Source organism: Alligator sinensis, unplaced genomic scaffold (assembly GCF_000455745.1).
Source record: "Alligator sinensis unplaced genomic scaffold, ASM45574v1 scaffold628_2, whole genome shotgun sequence".
Classification (NCBI taxonomy): Eukaryota; Metazoa; Chordata; order Crocodylia; family Alligatoridae; genus Alligator; species Alligator sinensis.
The window spans coordinates 3,413,127-3,434,806 of NW_005841833.1; the positions used below are offsets into that span (position 1 = coordinate 3,413,127).

Genomic DNA, 21,680 nt, shown 5'->3' on the forward strand with positions numbered 1-21,680 from the left:
GCTGAGTCTACCGTCTCCCTCCTCGCAATGCGATGCACGCACAGGCTCCACCCCAGCAGCTCCCAAACTTTTGTGCACAACAAACCACTCGAATTGTCTCCCGGACCCCCATGCTCCTTTATCCACCGAAAGGGAGAGAAGGGGCTGGTTTGAGTGTGGACCACTTACCACGGTTTCATGGGCTGCTCTTTGGGTGGTACCCTACAGCTGGAAGTCCAAACCAGACAAATCAAAATTAAAATTAGGCACAAATTTGCAGATTCGCTGTCCCTTAAAGTCTTCAGAACGAGACAGGACAAACTGCGGCTCAGCCAAACGCAAGTCATTGGGCTCAATACAAGGGTAACAGGTTGAGACTGTCTCCTCCATGTTACACGGAGAGTTAACCCGGGTGGCACAACATTCCCTTTTTTGGGGCCTTAAAAGCTACGAATCTATGCATCTTCTAAGTTTTCCACCAAAACAGGCTGTGCTTTTTTGACACCAGGTTAAGGCAACACACGGCAATACTGCCCACTGGCTCGTGGAAAAGATGGCCTTTTTTTAACAGAAATGAATAAATAGCGGTAGCAGCAGAGCGCTCGTTGGCATTAATGAAGGCATGCTGGGGGAGCACGGCAGCCCATGTCAGAGCCTGTTTAGGTCTCCGCGCACCGAGGATAACACCCCGGCAGAAGACTGCGGTCCGAAAGCGCTGGAGCCGTCCCGGAGCGCCAAAGGCCGGTGAGGAACGAGGCGCAGAGTGCAAGAGGCTGAAACTGGGGTTAATGCCAGGGTGAGGAAGAGACTGTTTCCTAATTTAGCGGGTTTCTCCTGGCCAACAGCACCAGTTTTGAAAGATCCCCTGCAGCCTTATTTCAGTCTCTCTCCTCGCAGAAAGACTGCAGTGCAGTAGCTGCTGGCTGGAAAATTAGTCAAGCGAATGCTCTCCATCTCCCTCCCTCCCTCCCCTCAGACTGGGCTAGTGAGCAGACGTGAGGATGAATGAATCTCGGGGGGCCGTTTGCAATGCAGCGGATGAAGCACTACGAGCCCCTTCTTCCCCCACAATGCCAAGACGTGAGCACGGGGGACGTCACCACCAGTGGCTTCCGTGGGCCGGCAAGGGTGCCAGAGCCCACGCGACCGGGTTCGGTTTGGTTTCGCTATGCACCCGAGCTCTAAAATCTTTTTAGTCAGTGGGATAGGTCTAAAGACGGGTGGGATGGATCTAAAGACCTGCCCGTGGAGGAGATATCCTGCCCTTTCCCCATGGGGAGGACGTGCCCCAGGACAGACAGTGGTCCTGGACATGGAGCAGGGTGAGAGACTCCCTGCAGGTATGTCCACTCCTCCCAGCCTCCTGCACGCCGGGCTCCATCTGCATCGCCACACAAGAGGGGCCAAGAGGCCTGCTGTTGGCATTGCTGCCGGCCCCCCGTTGCCCAGGGAAAGGGGGCAGAGGTGGGGAGTAGGACTGCCAACTCCTTCAGAGCTCCCTGACACCAACCGTAGAGAAGACCGAACCCCGCAGACCAAGACCAGACCCAGGGGGCTACACTCAGCATTCGGCAGCGCTGGGGTAAAGGCGGTCCCTCCAGCATCGGCAGAGGAGCGATTCGGGGCACGCAGGACCTGGCTCCCTCAGCCCGCTTGGCGGCGTGGGACGTTAGCTGGTAGCCAGCCTCTGAACCAGAGAGAGGATTGCAAGTCGGCTGCCGGTGCTGAGCTAACGGGGCCGGGGCTTTTCACTCAGGGAGCAAAGGGAGCTTCTCAACCCAGAGGTCCGAGGTTGCAAGCCGGAGGCTAACAACCCAGCCTGGGATGTCACATTATACTGCTGCCACAAATGGAGGCCAAGACCTCTGTTTAAATGGACTGGAGGCAGGGAAGAACCGAAGGGCTCGGCCACTGGCTGGAGGAGCCCCACGGGCACCTGACGGGGGAAGTCTCATTGCAGACTGATGGCGACGCTGTCTGACCATGACGCTGTGGGAGCAGCAGGGGGGTGTCCTCTGGAACAAGCACGACCGTCACCCCACATCAGCCACTGCTCCAGCAATTGAACCCGGCCTGCTGGGCTCGTCAGGAAGCCAGCACTTCGGCTCAAGCAGACCTCAGACCCATCCCCGCTGCATCTCTGATGGACCAGGGCTGGAGGATGTGTACAGCTACCCAGATCCAGGTTTCCAATACCCGGGGGCTTCAGATTCAGGTTGGCCCATAGGTCACATAAGTGTGGATCTGAGTGTGGAAGAGACACTCTGTACGTGCAGGGATGTCCCCACCCAAGCTTGACTTCTGCAGCAGTCGCAGCCACCCAGCTGCAGAGGAACCGAACCCCAGATCCTTCTGCGTCCAGCCCGTGTTCGCTGCTCTCTTCGTGGCCTGTCATCTCCGTGCGGTGCCTCTATGTGCACAGCACAGGATGGGATGTGGGGATCCTTCAGAGACTGACCCGGCGTCTCCTGGAAGAATCCCCACATCCCTTCCTGTTCTGCAGGCAAGCGCAGGCTCCGGCTTCCCACAACTCAAGGCGCTCCTTATTTTGTTTCCTTATTTAATAAGGAGAATTCCCAGCCCAGCACCTAGGCGTCCCTCCCGGCAGCTAAAAATACAAGCCGTGCGCCAGCAGGCTATTACAGCACACACAAAAAAAAGCATGGCACATGCAGCCACTCAGCAAAAACAGCCTTACAGCAAATGTTTCCTTCCCTTCTCACGTTTCCAAAGGGCTCGACTCCCTGCACTCACCCCTTCTCCCTTTTGCCTGCCTTATTTGCACTGTCCGGTCTCTTGTGATGTGTTAATAAAGCAGCTTGCACAGCTGGGCTCCCCTCTCAAGGGAGACCCTCATGCAGGCTGCAGCACCAGCCAGCAAATAAGGGTGAAAATGGACTTTGCAGCCCAAATGATTTGGGCTTTTTTGTTTCGGCATGAGAGGTCCAAGGTCTGCCGGAGCCTAGGTGATTAAGGCGCCCTAGTTTGTGTAATCGGATTCTAGGACGTGGGCCGCCCTGGAGGAAATCAACCATCTTGTGATGAAGTTTTCCATGCCCGCTCGAGACTCACCTAATAAAGCTGCCTATGGCAGCAAAGCAACCGTCCTCCTGCACTGATGGCCACTGAGCTGGAAAAACCTTTTTGCATAATAACACTCCTGTTTTCCTGGTTCAGCTCTGCCTCAGCCAACTCCTGTTCCCACCCAGAGCTGAGCTGAGCTGAGCTGAGCTTCCCAAACCCTCTCCCTAATTCTCAGCTCTGCTTTACCCGGTCAGCAGGGAAACCCAACAAAACCCAGACACTGGCTTGCGACAGCATCTGGGATGGAGGCTTCTCAGCACGATTCCCGAGGTCGGTTCCTTACCCAATGCGCTCCTGCTCCATTTCCTCCATCTTCTCTGCTCGAGCTATCACTCGGTTGATGATCTCCTTCTCTTCATCCGTCAGCTCCTCCTGTGTCCGCGGTCGCTCTGGCTGGTTCCCGCGTACGGACCACCCAGCAGGGACTCTGCAATGCATGGGAAGGTGGTGAGATGGGGGCAGTCAGGGGGAAGGGTCCCAGAGCTGGTTGGGTTATACTGATGCTGGGCCCACAAGAAAAAAACCCAAAAGATATCCCTTGAAGCAACCGAAAGAGTGCTCAGACAGTGGGCAAGCAGAGAGTGGTGTCATCGTATCCCTGCTTACCTCTTCTCCCTCCTTTTATAGGCTTTACCCACGTGCTGAGTTGCCATGCCCGGAAAGAGCTTTCTATCGCAATCAGTCAAGCGCCACCCCCTGCCATGACACCGATAAGTCACTCCTGCCTGCATGGGGTAAGCAGGGAGGAAGCAAAGACTTCCGTTCTCCTGCCCAGCTCTATTCATTACCTCGTCCTCCCACTCTCTCCCACCTCATCTGTCTGTCTGGGGCACCTGTCGAGCCCTGTCTGACATTCAGAGCATGATCTCTTGGGAGCGGGGAGCCTGGTGGCTTTGTCGTTTGTCCCCACGCTCCTTAGAGCACTGGGGTCCTGGGTCTCGACCGGTATCCCAACACCTCCCGTAATATAAAAAACCACTAATATGCAATGCACAGACCCTATTTCCTTCAAGGCAGGGCTGGGCTCTGTTCACATAAAGGCGTCTGTGTATCTGACACAACGGCTCCTCAGTTAAGTCTACTAGGTGAGATGGTAGCATCATTCATAGTAATAACACAGCCCAGCATGGTTTACCCAAAACGTTTTGTGGGCATCGCAGTCACTGGGCTGGATTGGGGCTCCCAGAAAGGTGGATTTCCATGCCAGAGGCCAGGGCATCAATGACGATAAAAAGGAACTGCACTTCAAAGGAGTCCCTACTTGGCTTGGATAGGGGAGATCCTAGGAGACTAAGTGACCTTTGGAGATCCCTTCCAGCCTGACTTCTCCGTGGTTCGACATCGTACAAGGAGCACAGCTGCACTGACTCTTTGGAAGTTGACACGTTCAAGGGTTTCAGATACTCGTGCCGTTTTGGGGCATAACATTTGTTCTCTGTAAGGAGGTTCAATGCTTGAGCACCGGGAATTTCCGGGGTAGTCAATGGAAGCTGCGGATAATTCACACCGCTGACTCAAGGCAACATAGTTCATTGGAAGATGGCCTGCCATCATTTTGTTCATAGTGCTCACATATTAAATTCAGCAGGTCGCTTATTGAACCACACAGAGGCCATTTATGGGAACGCTGCAATGAAAGACCCTGCAGTTCATGTGATAAAGCCACCTTCAGGACTGAGTAATCAGCCAGACTAATGACAACTGGACTTCCAGATTCTTCCAGCTGAGGTTTCTGCACACCTAACGTTTCTATTTCATCTTCAGACATGCAACGCTTCACACCCCTGCTTTGACAGACCTTTCAGCAGCATCTCACCATTTTTTCTGCTTCAAATTAAAGCCCATCTAAGCAATCATCAGTAGCAGCATCAGCCATCAGCAGCTGTTATTTCCATCCTGGAAATTGCATCAACAGGTGTGAAATTGCCTGTTGACACTCGAGGAGGAAGATGGGAAGCGCGTCTCCTCCATTTAGACTCTCCCCGTTCCCTCCCCGCTGCAATCTACTACTTTTCGACACATCAATCATGTCTGGACCACCATCACATGGAGACTCTGCAGGAAAAAGAGAAGTCCCCTTTTGCAAAGGGCGCTGTCTGCCCAGACGGCCCAGGATGGAGCCTGCACAAAAAAACTGGTGCACACAAATATGTTCCCAGTCACGTCCGTCTCTGCTCCCCCATTTCTTCCATAGCTGCTCACATTATGAGCACCTAAAATATGAGGAGCTCTATACAGCTGTCAAAGTTTGGAAAGTGTTCATGCTCTTTTTTCCCCCCAAAGAGCTCCAAGGAATGACCTGCCTCTGACATTTCCTATTTCTGCTTCGGGAAGGAAAAGACAGACCCTTATTAAGACAAAGCTCCTCTACACAACTCTCTTGCTGGTTTGCACAAGAGGAAGCTAACTAAAGACACCGTGGCAGGTTAAAGTAGTTGATTTCATTAGTTTTAACGAACCTGAGGCCATCCTGATCCAGCAGTGTCAGCCTCCCTGAGTCCTTCACACAATTCACGTTTAATGAAGGACTAGCCATTAACCCATTCCCTAGCCCAGACAAAAGCTTCATCCTTTCATCTGCCTGCATCACCAGCAGAGCAATATGCCTCATTTGAAATGGCTAATTGGCTGAGGCCTTATTACAGCAGGAGATGGATGCATATTAAAAGTATCTATAGTACGTTTCTTTGGGGGGAAACCTTTAGCTGGAGTAACGCTCAGCCAGGTAAAATTTCATCCTGTTCTCATAGCTCAATCCATGCCACTGGGTGCAGGGTCAAAATTACTTTCTCCTACTCTCCCCCATCTTCCTTATGACTTTTTTTAACTGAATGACTATCAAACAAAATCCAGAAACCTCTTTTGTTTCTCCAAGCTCAGTTTCCCGGTCATGGCAGCCCAGCTGACAAACAGCAGGGTGTCATCTGGAGGAGGTATCCCATAGGTCTCCATGCAAGATGTCCCCTTCAGCTCTCCTTTCATACCATAAAGGGCAAGGAAATCTGTGGGAAATGAAATCAGCTTTGCAAACTGAACCTGCTGGGATCTGAAAATCTACTGTGTAGGGGTCGCTTTCCAGCGCCCCTTCCTTTTGCCCCAGTCTTAGTGGAAATAGCTGAGAGGGGGAGGTGGGGGGTGGTGAAGAATCGTGTTCGGTGGCTGGCTTTACCAAAAATAAATGAAAACTTCCCGTTGCGAGATTGCAGAGCGATGCCCCTCCGACACCTCTCACATCTTGATTAGACAGCAAGCCGTAAGCTCTGCATAATGCCGTTCTCCTCCTGAAATCCAGTCAGGCAGACAGCACAGGACGTGCCCTTTTGAGTCGCATATAAATCCCAGCTGAGATGAGTCTCGGTGCCCACCCCTTGGACTCATCTGCATCATGAATTGAAAAAAGATGCAGACAGTTCACCGGAGTATCTAAACAGGTAGACAGCCCAATCCTGCAGTGTGCTAAGGATTTCCATATCCCATGGATGTGCGGCAAGGGATAGGTTCGCAAAATGTCCCACGGCAGACAAGGGTCTTTGGGTAAATCCAATACCTTTTATTAGACCAACTTAAACAGTCGGAAAAAACCTTTTTTGCAAGCTTTCAGGTACAAACACCCAAAAGCTTGCAAAGAAGTATTTTTCCAACTATTTTAGTTGCTCTAATAAAAGATATCGGATTTACCCAAAGACCCTTGTCTGCCTGTGCCCTACAACCAACACCCCTGCAAAATGTCCCAATGCACTCATGGTTCGGCCATGCCCAGGGGGTAGCATCTCCCCAGGCAATCTCAGGGGTTTCTACAAACGCGGCTTCTGGAAATGGGGGCACCGGGGAGTCGTGTGAGTAAAGACTGCAAAGGCTGCCTCCAAAAAATACCTCCCCTAAATCCCAGCAGGTTCGCAGGAGGTGGAAGGAAGCTTGCTCTGTGCACAGCCAGCTCCTACACAAGATACCATGGGGCACTGCTTGGGAGAGTCTCTGTTAAATCCACGAGCACTGCTTTGAAAGTTTACCTCCTGTGTAGATCACTGCTCCTGTCCTGGGGACCAGAGTTGCCTTAGTGGGGAGGGGAGGGGGAACTGTACCTTGAAAAGAAGACTGCAGCTGGGCTTGCAAACCACAGACAACAGCCCCTCTTCAGGTGTCAGACACTTGTAACAGCTGTCAGCTCCTTTGCTTTGGGGTATTCAAGAACCTACTAATCCTCTGCTCTTGTGATCAGAGAAATATTTCAGAAATGATAAATGCAACTTGACTATTCTCCCAACCAAACCCAGATCCTGGAAGCGTGCTCCGCCTCGGCTTTAAACGCTCAGTAACTTCACAAGAAGGGGATGTCGCTACATCATCTCCTCCCTGCCATACTACTGCATAAACACATTACAGTTTTCTCTCAGCCCCCGTCCATCGCTATCCTGGGCATTTCAGAGATAAAACGGGGTTTGTTTTATTTTTATTTCGCAGTGGATTTACCTGAACGAAGCATTTGGGATGACAATGGGGTGCAAAGCAACGTACCCATGTCCCTCAGCACAGGAATGAAGTGAGATGCTAGGACCCAGCATAGTCCAGGTGTCTAAATCACGCAGAATGGAACAGAATTCACATCTTGAGCCTTTTTCCAGGACTGAAGCACTGCAGAAAGTTTTGCCCCACACAAATGAGATCCTCTCCCCCATCCCCTAGCATACAGGCTTTTACAAGGAAGATAAAAGCCTCTTTGAGTGACTGACGCTGGATTCTTGCAGAACCTGTGGAATGAGACTGCAGAATGCAATTTGCTGCCCGAATGCAATTTGCTTTCCCCTTATGTGTGAAATTAATCCTGTTGACACTGCTGTTTGCACCGAGTGTGTACGGGAGAGCAGCGGGCGAATGAGAGAGCCGCACGTACCTCCTTGCCGTCACACAGCACTCAGCGCATGGGGAGGCTGGGGGTCTAGCCTCTGAGACCAGGGAGGGGTAAGGGCAGAAAATGACTCAAGCAAACGCATGGGAAGTATAGGAGAAAGCTACGTTCTCCTCTTCTCATAGCTTCCAGATGAAGGAAATGCCCTTGGAGTTAGACCAAGCCTTTATCTAGACGGCAAACCCTTCCAGGCACATGGTGGGTTCACTTATTCCGGGTTAACTTCACTTTGGTCCCCCGTTCAGCCTTTAGTCCCATTGTGCAACCTCTCAGTGATCTGCGAAATGGCTGTGGAAGTTCCCCTTTAACGCGCCAGAAAGACTTTTAAAGCGTCCGGAAAACCCGCTCGTGCAAACGGTCACGCCATTGCAGCACAAGAAAGGGCAAAAAACGTGGCGTGTACAAAGGCCCTGAGCCTACAATTTGAGACTCCTAGTCAGGATGGTGAAGGGTACAGCCATATCGAACAGCAGCTGCGGGGTACGGTAGGCACCACTCGGAAGGGAATCATCAGGTCTGGCAAAACCCAAACTATCCTGCACGCGACTTCGCGGAAATGAGGTCTAATGCATCTGAGCTGTTCCTTTAAAAACATGTGAAGAGGATATGGGTGAAGGTCGATGGCTTGGCCACATTAACCTGGGATCCTCATTTGCTTAACTGAAACTTTGCGATAAGTTATTTCAAGGCTGCGCTGACATCATGCTAATAGACCTTTGCCTTCCACGCGCTGCCGGAAGGTGTTTCCGGAAGGTCGCAGTTTTACATTAGCAGGTCCTTCAAGTGCTGTTTGCATATCACAAAAAGTAAATATAACAGGGTGAGTGGGTGACATGCATATAATTTATCACCAGCAAAGATTAACACTTGCGGTGGGGGAAAAAAAAAGACTTCATTAAAAACTGAGGAGGCCTGTTTCACGTGGAGGAAGGCAACTTCCTTTTCAAACAGATTTCCATTAGTCCAAGTGGAGCAAACAAACAATCTAGCTCCATTTTCCACGCTATTCTTGCCCCCACAACGCTGGATCTGCCCGCTAGATGGAAGAGCTGTACAATGCGTCCTTTCACCCATCCAACAGCAGCCCCGCACACAAAGCCGCTCACTTGAGCACATATCACTGGACTTGGGTTTTTCCTTATTTTTGTATCATCTTTTCAAAAATACCCTTTAAAAAAAAATCCCCGTGCTTCCAAGTAATTTTAGTTGGACTTCCTATCAGCTTACCCATATTCATATATATTCATGCAGAGCCGAGCAAAAGCCAACAACCTGCTAGAAATGCTAATTAGGGGAACGAGTGGATTTTGAGAGAGAAAGATGGAAGCAGGAGGTTTGCGCTCCAGCTCCCAGCACTCAGGCTGATATCGCATCAGAAGCCATTACAACGCCATCTCGTCCGGCAGGAGTTGCTTTCCAGCCATTTCCCATGCAATCTGCTTCCCCGTCTTTGCGGAATAAATAACCACCGAGCGGAGGGGGGGACTCGAGGAGAAAAACATCTGTCAACATTGCGCTAAGTGTCCTATCACCGGCATTGGATTTAACCCCCGATTGCAAAGCCCGGTACTATTAGTGCAGCGACAGGCCATGCTTTGGGAGCCCCTGCCAAGTTGTCACTGCAAGGGATGGTGCTATTACAGTGCTGATTAACGGAGAGTGAATAATCCATAAAATGGTTACAAAGCAGGCTCCTAGCACCATGTGAGCCTGCAGATCTTCCCCACTCCATTAAGAAGCCTCCCATTCGTCAACACCTTGCTGGAGGGGAAATCCACTGCCTGTTATCCTCCCATGGGGCTCTGTGGAGGAGGGTGGGCAAGGTGCAGTAGATGTGCTACTTGGCCTCAAAGCCCAGACGCACCGCTTAGCAGCCCAAATCCTCCAAAGGAAGCTCCCAGCCAGGGTCTGCCCAGGGATGGATGAAAACTAGACTGAGCAAAGTGGGAGCAAATGTTCAGTAAGGAGTGCACCTGCGCTGATTAGGCCTGGAAAATAGTTCCCCGATGGGTTCTAGCTGCCAAACCACGGAGCTACAGCTTCCCTCTCTCTATGTGGATATAGGGAGGCAGACAGGAGGGACAGCATCTGTGCAAGGCTCGGGGTGCTTCTGCCATCAGAGTGATGGAAAAAGCTAAACCCACCAAGCGTCGGGAAGCGCAGGCAGCCGGTGGAAAGGAAAACACGGGTGGGAGTTCAGGGACCTTTGCAGACAACAGCTATAAAGCAGGAGCCAGCTCTTGTATGCCATGGAAAAATCCTAGTGGTTTGACTTTTCACTCCTTCCAAACTGGAATAGAAGACAAACATTTCCAAATGTCCAGCAGAAGAATTAGTGCTCGGAGCCCTGGAAGGACTGGGGGTCGATAAGGTAAACAGCCTGTATTTCTCATCATGGCAGAATGATATCACATATTAAATCTGCTACACCTGAACCTACAGCACTGTACTGTAAGAGCCAAAGCAAAATAAATCAAAGCAGGTCGGCATTGTCAAAAGGAAATATAAATATTGTAACAGGTCATTCTGGCTACGTTCCCTTGAAACATTCCTGTTTCAGCAAAACTGAATTTTCGGACGGAAAATCATTCTGCTGAAGTCTATTTGGCCCACGGTGGCTACGGCAACGCGGCGTGAGGAAACGGCAGTCTCTCGGCCGGGTTGGTCCCAAGACATTTGTGGATGCTGACCCCTTAAGCTCCATCCGGACACCAGCAGATCTGACTGGATCCTGAAGCGCAGCAATGACTACCTGGGCCTGCGGAAGCTACCTGTAGGATCACGGACCATAGGCATGGAAGGGACCTTGACAGGCCATCTCGTCCATCCTCCTGCCCCAAGGTAGAGTCAGCTCCTACCGATAGCTGTCTAAGTCGCTCTTTAAAGCCCTCCAGCAAAGGAGATTCACCCACGTCCTAGCAGAATCACACAAGTCTGGAGCTTGAGCTGAACATCATCAAAGTCCAGAGGCATCCAGACCGGGCGGGGGTTGCTTCGGCACAACAGGAGAGACCGGAGTCACATCACAAGGCTCAGGTCTGGCTCTGGATACCAAGCTTCGGGGGTGTTTAGATCCCAGAGGACCAGGACCACGTGCCAACCTGCCGCCACCTTCTTGAAAGTGAAAGGGACTGAACTGTGTGAGCATTTCTAATTGACTGGCCACCACGGCCCAGACAAGACCCTTCCCCAGCCTTAACGCTTGCTACGACTCTCCCTTTCCCCATGCAGCTCCAAGAAAGCGCAGCAGATGGGTTTGGCTTGCTGAGCTGCCTTCGGTCCACAGGGATAGCCGCCCAGGGCAGACAGGGAGCTAGCAGCAGCACAGACCATGCATGCGCTCTCCCTGCCCGTGGAGGCCCATGGGGATTTTGCAACTGAGCAACAGCTATTTCTTATATAAACGCTCCCTCCACGATCTTGCTGAGTTACCACGGTCTCTGCCTCAGATACCAATGGGATCGGCAGCTTTGTGCTGTACAGTATCAGCGGCACGGTCCTTATGCAGAAAGAAATCATGCCGTTCCTGACCAACGGGCATCTCTCTCTCTTCTGTTTTAAGTCTTCAGCTTATGCGACGCTATCATTATAGCGCCGAACTTCTCTGCTAATGAAACAGACCCCTGCTGAGGGCACCGTGATGTGATCTGACCCTGGTTTCTAAGATTCGAAGCCTGTGCAAGTCTGTGATCCACCAAACATCTCCCCCACCCCCCCATTTCCAGCAACGTGCGGTGAACTAGCTAAAATCCTTGTGAGAAATGGAGCACTAATCAGGCCGGTGAGGAGGGGACCAGGGAGAGACTTCAATTACACCAACTCTGCATATTCTCTGCTCCAGTACCTGGTAAATCAAAGCAATGTAACCACCTCGCGGTAGGGCCGACAGGGCCAGGCAGCCGCAAAAACGGAGAATTACAAATGCCATTGTTAGAGGAAAATGAGCGTGAACTTACCAGCCTCCCAAACAACATGCGCTTGGTAGGAAAAATTCATATTCGTTAACTCCTGTCTCGCCTCCAGCGTCTTGGCCCTGACTGACAGGAGCGCTCCAGACAAAGCCATTAATCCTGCCTGTCTCCTCCGCACTAGGGCAGACATCTGCTGATTCTCACTCCTAATACGTTGCTCAGAATTCACCTACCCGCAGATAAGGTGGTTATCTACCTCCGTACAGGCCTCGCAGGTCCCCTTCACCGAGCCCGAGGCCGAATCTCTCTACAAAGTTTTCCCAGCATAGCTAAGGGTGTGAAACCACCCCCCGAGATCTCTACGGGGCAGAGAGGTGCCAGCAAAACACGTGGTATGGATGCATTGCCAGCAAAGGAAGGGTCCTTTCGGTGGCTTTGCTTTTGTTGCATCAGGAGATGCTTCCTACACTGGCTGGGAAGGAAAGCTATGCTAGGGGTCCTGCTGGTACCCCGGCCTACATTTACACCAGCAGTGTTACACGCGCAAACACTGACCACCTCCACTTACCCACTCAGCGATGAGGGGGAAGCCAGGAAGGGGCAAAGGGACCACGCAGGCTGCAGTCATGACTGTGACTGCCGAATTGTGTCCACACGCCCACGGGCTCGTTAAGCTGACTCGCCGTCTAGCTGTGTCCGCAGGGATCTCCGCTTGGGCTCAGTGACCAGGTACCAGCTCTGCTGCACAGGGTTTTGCAGGATGCAAGGAGCTCTGCAGTGCCAGGACTGGACTCCTACCAGTACCCAAGCTGGCCAGCCCCATGCTAGCCCAGGCACCCGATAAAGATGGCAGTGCAGTACAAGAAGAGGCACTTCATGTGACTAAAGGGCAAGAAATATTGTGCCTCAAAAGCCACAGGCCACTTTTGGTGTCAGCTCCCATCAGCATCGGCCCATAAAGGTGGGTAAATCAGAGGTTATACTGCAAGGGATCAGCAATGTAACAGAGACAGCTGCTCCTTGAAGCATCAGAGTCCTTGTCAAGGATAAATATGATGTTTCTCATTCCAAATTCAGCTGTTTCACCAGTATAAAGCGGCATCTCCCCACTGACGTGAGGGGCATTGTGCGCTTGCATGGGCACAGGTAAAAAGATTGAGCTCAGCTAGGTCAGAATGGCTTGCCCAGGTTTCAGACAGAAAGGGGCAAGACAATCGCGCGAGAAGACAGAGATCCTTTCCAAATCAGCGTTTCTTGCAGCAGAGTCAAAGCAGCTCAGATCAGTTTTCGGGAGGAGGAGGAGGAGGATAGGAAACCAAACCCCTCAAACCTGCTTAAATCAATCTCTCCACTCATTCAGCCTTGGCCCGTTCCCCATCCAGCCACGCGATTGCTCCTCTGCAGCTCACACCATTGGGAGCAGGTTCTTTATCTTTCTCTCCTCAGCTCTCTCGGGTGGTGTGCATTGACACAGGACTTTCTTGGCATCCACGAGGCTATGTCAACTGACACCCACCCGAGGACCAGCCTGTCATCTCTTTGCAAGCCTTATCTGAAGGCCTCTCTTTTCTCCGTCGTCTCTGCCTGTTCGTTTCTCTACCTCTTCTTTAATAGGGTCATTAGCACTTAAATATTTAAGCATCTGGGGATGCAGGACATGCACATTATAGTCTGCAATTCTGCTCAATAGCTGGTGAATGGCAGGACAAAGCAGAGGCATCTGGGAAGGCTGCCAAAGTCGTGGGGAAAATACCCAAGTTGTTCAAAACATCTGAGCAGTTTTTGCAGTGGGTTTTCAATGCCTTCCCTCCCAAAGCCCCCCAAAATGCCTCCGGTAGCAAGCAAAATACAACAGGCCAAAAAAAGCAAGCAGGATACTTACTGCTCCTTTTCACTGCAGGATGGCACAAAGAGAGAGGGAGAGAGAAAGGAGGAGTCAAGATTAGGTGAGACAAGCAATGGCAACAGCTCCTTGCAGCAGCTTTTGGTTTTGTTGGTGATTTGATACAGACAACTTGTCTCTCTCCAGAGACAGCTCCCAGGTTTGGAAGACTTTAGGTCAAGGCCATTAGGAGCCATAGCCCCATCTCCAGCCATTACCATGCACCCCAGCCCTACTGTAACCCTCGGCCACCCTCGGCTCCAGGAACAGGCAAAATTTCAAGTGCACGAGGAACACGTGGGAGGCTTTGGCCTGAGTGAAGGCTGTGGGAAGGAGGGACATTGCAATGAGGGACCCAAGAGCCCACTTTTCAATGGTCCAAACACATCACATAACTGCCTACTGCTAATGTGACCAATAGGTTCACTGCTACCTTGCTTTCCGCTGCCTTCCCCATTTGCTTACTGTATCACCCGCTTGTCTCTTGTGATGTGACAAGGCCCCGGGCCTGCAATTCATCGCATTTGGGCAGCATGCTATGCCCTATTGCCTTTAAAGTGGTCTAAGAGGGTCTCAGGATGCTAGCTGTGCATAACCGCTGGCAGGATCCGGACTCATCACCTATGCTTATGGGTCAGGACAAATCTTTGTGACGTGGGTGTATAGGTGCTCATGCCACACTGTCCCGATCGCCCACTGAGGTCTGGAGGGACTAGAACGGTACGAAGCAAATAACAGCAATTGAAGGACTCCTCCTGCATGAGAAGTAAAGTAAAACTCCAAAAGGAGAGGCAAGATATAGACTGTTCCTCCCAGTATCTTCATTTCCCATTCATTATTGTCTCTAAGCAAACCTTTCTGTCCTTGCAGAGGCTGGTCTTTTGACTGCAGTAAGACTTTTCCATGATAAAGTTCCCCCCAAAATCTACCCTAGTTATTACCAAGTTATCCACACTGTTCTTCTAGCTGGACTTTTTCAACGTGAAAAATGTAGCATGAATCAGCATTTCAGTTATCAACTCACTTTTTTAATGCTTCAAAACAACTTGGCTAGCCAGGCCAAGTTGGTCTTGGAAAGAAATTTTGACCAGGGCTATCCTAGTCTGAGGAAAGCTGCGATTAAACCCATTCACCATTTTCTTTTGACAACAGAACGAGAGTAACATTTTTCCCCGAGGAAATGAAAAATCAAGTGTGTTCAACGATGTCTCTTGCATGACTCTTTGATCAATGAATTTGCTACACAGTACAGTCAGCCCCACTAACATCTATGAAATATAGACACTAGAGAAGCCAATCATTTCTACAGTTCTAAGGGAGACATTGCAAATACATATTAATTAAAATTACTTGGATTTCATTCCACAGCAAATGGATCAGTGCATTATTTACCAAAGCTTAATAAATAAAGTTAACGAATGTTGTTCAGAGCTGTTTAGATGCATTGAAACGTGGTGCTCAATAAAGCCAGAACACCAGTAACCAGGCTGCTAGCAACGGAGGGAGATTTTCCCAGACACCTCAGCACAGAGAGGGCCACGTTCTCACCCTAGTAGTATGGGTGCAAATCCAGAAGGGCACCATCAATCTCACAAGGTGCAAATCCAGAAGGGCACCGTTAATCTCACAAGGATGCCAGGGTGATATGCTTAATACAAGCTCTGCCTTGACAGACTAAAAACAGAATATACCCCATAAAGCAGCACAGGAATCCCATTTCATTGTATCCTTCTGATTCATTTCTTCAGCAATATGTTTCTCTAAGCCATGAACGTTTCTAGACTGACCCCCCAAAAAGGCAAGTATCCCCTTACTTGGCTCGGAGAGACATTGCTCTGTCGTTTGGACACATCCACCGATCAGTACTGTTGCCGAACACTGTATCTGTCATCGCTGAATCGAGGCAATCTGGAAAAAGAAACAAGAGTCAATAAGTCACCAGCAAAATAACCTGATCGAGAAGGAGGCACTGATATTTTGAGAGAGAGTCCAGGAAATCCATGCCAGCCATGATATTGTCCCACTGAACATACAGATAGCACTGCTGTGCTTTCTGTCACTCTAATCTACCATAAATCTCACTTTGGCACATAAATATGTAATTTAAAGCTGTACTGAAATGAAGCCTGCAATGCTAATTCTTCCATAGATCTAAAAACAAGGGGCTCGAGATCCTGTTCATACAGAAAGATTTTGGTTCAAACAGCCTCTCTAACAAGTACGTGACACTGGGTTTTGCACAACTAAGACGCTGTGTTGTAGCTTCCGCCTGTCACTACAGTCAGTTGCAAGAAGGAAAATGTTACCGTTTTCATTTAAATAAAGGACAAGGAAAAAAGAGGGGTTAAAATATTGGGGTCTAAGTTTCTTCCCCAAAAAGCAAAGGAGGGGAAAGAGGCAGAATATTGATTTCCTCCAGAGCAGAGGTAACATGCAAACACGCCAGCACAGAAACACCTGTGGGTAAGAGTATTCAGGGAATAGCAAATCCAAGTGCCCACTATATAACCCACTATTCTGGAGCACACAAGGAAATGTATTATCCATTTTGTTTTAAAAAAAAAGGTCCCATGATCTTATTTTTTCTCTGTTCAGAAAAGCATGAAAGCAAAACACACCGATCTTCTCCAAGAAACAAAAAGTGTTTTGGTTCAAAGCGTTTTACTTCAATGCAAGTCCAAATATGTCATCCCTGTTTTCAATGGTGGGTCGTTTCTCTAGCTAGAAAACACCATGGCTTTTGTTTTTTTAAAAGAAAACAATCACTCCAAAATAAGAATAGGTGTCTTCTGCTCTGAAAATGTTGAAGCGCGAAGTTTGGACAATAAAAAAAAGAAACGAAGCATTCTGGTAAACAACAATTCACCAAAATAGCGTGGCCTTTTCAAGGAAGTAGGCATGTCTCGTTAAAAAAAACACTCTCACAATTTTTCTGCTTTCACAAGTTCGACATTCATTTCCTCTTTCCTTGAGCTTTCCCTGCGGACAGCCCTGCCAAACACTTGTAAGCAACACTTATGAAGATAATGCGATGTAATCTGCCATGTGCTCAGGTAATGACACAGGACCGCTAGACTCGCTCCTCTGGAAACGCAGTCGTAGACCGACTGAAATGACCTCTTCCCATTCATCTTTTCTTTCCAGACACCCACCAGCTCAAATAGAGTGCCCTGTGGAGGGCCTGCTGTGCCAATATGTGCCCCTCCTGGGCTAAAAGCAAGGCTGATGTGGATCAACAGCAGTCTCCTGCGTACAGTGGCAGTGGGTCAATATTCACCTGCCCACTGTCAGGTCTCCATTAAGCCAAATCAGGCATCACGTGAAAAATGGTGTTGTTCTGGCAGAAGGAACAACGGGAGAGACCAAGGGATGGTTATACCCTACCGTGCCAGTAGAGAGCCGGTGCCTGCACCAGAATAACGTGAGCACAGAGACGAGCCGTATACAAAACCACATCTATCACTAACAGCAATAACGTGACCTTTGTTTTGGACTACTGGGTCATTCGAGACCAAAAAGTGCGCATCCTCCAGAAACCAGCTCGTTGAGTGCAATCCCGCACTGGTGCCAGGGCTTGGACGAGGTGTCCTGCAATATCCCTCCCAGCCCTCCGATTCTCACTTAAGGAGCTTGTTCCCAAGCAGTTCCTGGGCCCCCTTTTTTTTTTTGCAAGCTCCTTCCAGAGACTAGAGTCAGGGACAACCCGTCTCTTTTCATAGGAAACAGGCACTATTGGAAGTGGCGTGACTGGCGGCCGGATGGCTCAAGGGCGTGAGTGGTTCACCGCAGGAGAAACAGCTGTTAACTTGGGAAAGTCAAATTGGAAATGGCAACTGGGATTTAGCCACACAAGGTCTGGGCTGCTCTGGAGCACTTTGATTCACAGCAGGTTGAAATCACACCTGCAGCTACATCCACCAGCCTTGCAGGTATCACCCCGCTGGAGAGGGCCGCTCAAGTGGGGTGCAAAGGCCACAGCGCGGGCCTGGAAAATGGCCCGGCGCCGTGCAGATAGGAGCAGAGGGCCGGGAACACAGAGAGGCGGCTCAGACAGCCCTGACATGTACTTGGGCTCCACAAGAGTGGGAACAACACACACCTCTGGGTACCTGTGCAATTTATTTGTATTCCTGATTTCCGCAAGGATTTGCTCCCCCTCTTCAAGCCATTTAGGGAGCTGGAGTAACACAAAAGCAGGTCGCTGCAAAGCACCCCCACCACTCAAATAGACACAGCATAGGGCAAGCAAATCCTTTATTATTTCAGCTTCACTGAGGCTTGCCTATAAAGGGAGAAAATAAAAGGATAGATCCTCTACCTATTCTGCTCAAATGCTGACCCGCGACCCATGGAAAGCCACAGGGCAATAACGAAGGAAAGCAGTCCAACATCAGCCTACAAGAGATCCTGCATCAGACATCCAGATTTGTTCTAGCTCGTGCATGCATGTGTATGTGCACGTAAGTATACACCCATGTGTGCATACATGCATGTGTGTGTATGTGTGAAACAGAGCCTCGCAAATAAGGAAGGAAGATGATACAAGGATGTAGAGATTAACCAACACCCAGTAAATCATCCCAGTGTTTGCCGGTGCATTGCCCTTCTCCGGGGGAAGTGCCAACTGATGGACATTTTGTCAATAGGCAAGTGAAAGCCACCAGGGTAACCCGGGCCAGCTGGTGATTCTGGCACAGGCGGGCATTTGACTCAGCAGGTTTGCACAATGTAGATGCAAGCGAGCAGGGAAATAACATTAAGGAGGTGCCCTGCGATCAGTGGGCATAGGAGAGGGCACACAAGGGCCCTGCATTTCACTGTTCACGGGGAAGCTGTCGGCAGTGACAGAAACCCCCTTTTATCAAGCAATTCTGATACATATCTCCGATTTAATTAGTCTATAAGGTGCAAATCTACCCTGCCTTCTGCTTTTCAGAAAAAGCGTCAACTCCAGTGCTGGGCTGTTAATCACAACTCTTAACGCTGCTTCTTCATCGCAGCCTGTCGAGTTAAAAGGAAACTCTATCTGCCCCACAAAGTACACGCGGAGGCTGCCCCTGGCAATGACTGGTGCACAATGGGTGTGATGGATACACAACAACAACAAAAACCAGAAGGGCATCTATGAGCTGGGACAGTCTCTCTGCTGTGTCTGCACAGCGCCTGAGCAGGAAAGACGCTCCGAATCAGGGTTCAGGGAGATTTAAAAAAACAAATGAACCAGCAAGTCCTCTCTGATGGGGTTTGCTTTGCTGCAGTTCTGAGACCAAAAGGCTCCAGAGTGGATTCGAATGCTTCCTTTCCCTAAGAAAATATTCTGTGGGCACTCAGGACCCTAAACTCACCCTCGGAGCAGGAGTCGAGATAGCGCCTTGCTTCCAGACGTGTTACGTCAGACCGCTCTCTCCCCCACCGTGCGTCTCAGAAGGCCGTTGCTGTCGCCGCGCTGGGCTCACGGCTTCCCGGCTGCACTCGCTGTACGGTCGCTGATGCCTGCATAGCTCCCAGCCCCTGCATTTGAATTGCTTTCCCCCGGCTGCAGCAGATAGAAATCTCTGCAGAGCCCCCGTCAGCGTGGGGAGGGGGAATGGGGCCGGTGCACTCGCTGGCTGCAATTCTCATCTCAAACCTCACAACTCACCGAGGAAGACACCGTCTGTGCCAACAGCATTCCCCACGTGCCTCTCGGCTCTGCATCGCCCGTTGCTTCTGGCACCAGCCAGCCCCATCTCTCCAACCCCGTCCCTCCAGCCATGTGGAGAGATGCTTACAGGGCTGGGGAGGAATCCCAGCCACCTCGTCTCCTCCGGGACCCAGCCTGCCAGGTGGCTTTGATCCCAGTCCCCATCGCAACACAGGGTCTGGGCAGCCCATGATGAAGCTTGTGGTGTCGCTCCAGGGAGACCGTGCCCCGGGATGGATTTGCCCCTTGCAGATGCTGTCGATGTCATACGTGCTTCATCAGCCACCCGTGAGCGGCCTGGGGCTCCCGTCTCTTAACAGACATGTTGTGTGAATGTCCCCTGCGGGTCCGGCTCGGCGGAGCCATGCCGTGGCTGCATGCTCGTCCATGCTGTGCGGGCCAAATACTTTACCCACCAACTCCCATACATCTCTGAGCGTCAGAGGGGCCCAGGTCTCACTGAGAGCAGAATTGGTCCCTTTGGGCTCCATCCTCCGCGCCATTCAACACCACACACATCACAGCGGGCATCAAGTCTTTGAGTCAAGACCTCCTGCCTGGGCCATCAATGCAGGCTGTCAAGGGGCAGCCCCCCAATTACCCCACTGACCCCACTACACCTTCACCTATCCATCTGACCCATGCCCCGAAAGGCCCCTGATGTGCCCTTATACCAAGAGGCAGGGGAAGTTCAAAGGTTGGGAAGACACCCATGGAGCTAGCCTCCATGGGATCAAGGGTTTCTCTGATACCTTCTGGGGTGATCCAGGCCATGAGCCCCCAGTTAAACCACTACCCAGGCCCAAGGACCAGATACAGCATGGAAGAGACTGACAGCTTCGGCCCACGAACAAAGAAAGCTCCATCACCACAAATCAGCCTACCTAAACCCCACTCCTGCTCCGCCTCTCTAAGTCCCTCTGACCCCTCGTGGCTAAATCATGGCTAAACTATTAAAAGTCATTTAACTTCCTCAACGAGCCAGGCAGCTCCATCCACAATCACCCAGGTCACCATAACCGGCACTTAAACAAACAGCACGAGCCCCCTGCCGCGGCTGCTACTCAGCGCGGATCTGATGTGCCATCACCGGCGTGGCGCCCAAGCAACGCTTCAGCCTCCAAGATGAGTGCCGGGGAGCGAACCTGATGCACTGAACACACGTCGCTCTAGGCAGGCTACAGACATTAATCGTAGCCCAAGGAAACAATTCTCACAGCAGTAAATTATGCAGTGAACAGCTCTAATAAATGCTCTGCATTCCTCCCCTCTCCCCGCTCACTCTCCATGGTGTAATGTCTGTAGGAAATGATTGGAGTGACCAGTTCTTATTCATTATTTATCTAGCATTACTGGTACGCGCCATGCTTTATCAGCACCCAGAGAAAGGGGTGCCAAATGTCTTGCCCCACCGAATTAGAGCCAGTGCAATGGTGCGGTAATACGGGCTAGACACTGGATGGGAAATCAGGACACCTGGGTTTGGTGCCCACTGACCTGCTGCGTAACTTGGGGAAGTCACTAGACCTCCCGCTGTCGCTGGTCTAAAAGGAGATAACTACAGTTTGTAGCGTGTCCTGGGCCACTCCACCTACTCTGTTCAGGGGACAGCTGCAAAGAATAGCAGCTCTGAAACGCGAGTGTACCTGGTCTGGACGCAGGGGCGGTCCACAAAACTGTCCTGTGGCCTGACTACACCCACATCGGTTCTCCGTAGGTTGGCTCATGGCAGAGTAGGGAGGATGGACACAGGCTGCAGCCACGGAGGGTGGACGCAGGGTCTGGGCAGCCCAGGATGCAGCTGGTGGTGTCGCAGCTGAACTGCTCCTGGTCCAGGAGCTGCCCCGGACACGTCTGCCCAAGCTGCCATCGCACGTGACTGCGGCAGAGACACAGCCCTGGCAGCCTACTCAAGGGCCTGCCCTTGTGGGGAACTGCTTGAGACATGCAGCAGGTACCTTTGCATTTGCAAAAGCTGTCCCTACTCCCATCCATGCCCTCTCCCAGGTTCCCCCAGATGCAGCTGCCTCAGGAAGAGACCCGAGAGCGTGCTGTCACTCAAGGAGCAATCGCAACCCAGTCCCCGCATCCAGAATGCAAGAATCTGCCCCCAAACCTCTTGAGACTGGCTTCGAAAGGAAAAAGAAAAGAGATTATTGAGGAATCATCTGCTTGCACGTCCATACTGGCCCTTGGGGTCTAGTCTGTAAGCTTCCCTCAGCAGCCAGGAGGGAA

At 50.9% G+C, this 21,680-nt stretch overlaps 1 protein-coding gene across 1 annotated transcript in view; it reads right to left on the reverse strand.

The window, feature by feature from the left end:
* RPH3A (rabphilin 3A) overlaps nt 1–15,653 on the reverse strand; it is a 60,461-nt gene extending 44,808 nt beyond the window's left edge. Inside the window, exons 1-2 of the mRNA XM_006015160.1 lie at nt 15,577–15,653; nt 3,347–3,490 (exon numbers count right to left, since the gene is read on the reverse strand). Of these exons, the coding sequence (XP_006015222.1) occupies nt 3,347–3,490; nt 15,577–15,653 (221 nt within the window). The remainder of the gene's footprint in view (nt 1–3,346; nt 3,491–15,576) is intronic.
* Nucleotides 15,654–21,680: the final 6,027 nt, after the last annotated feature.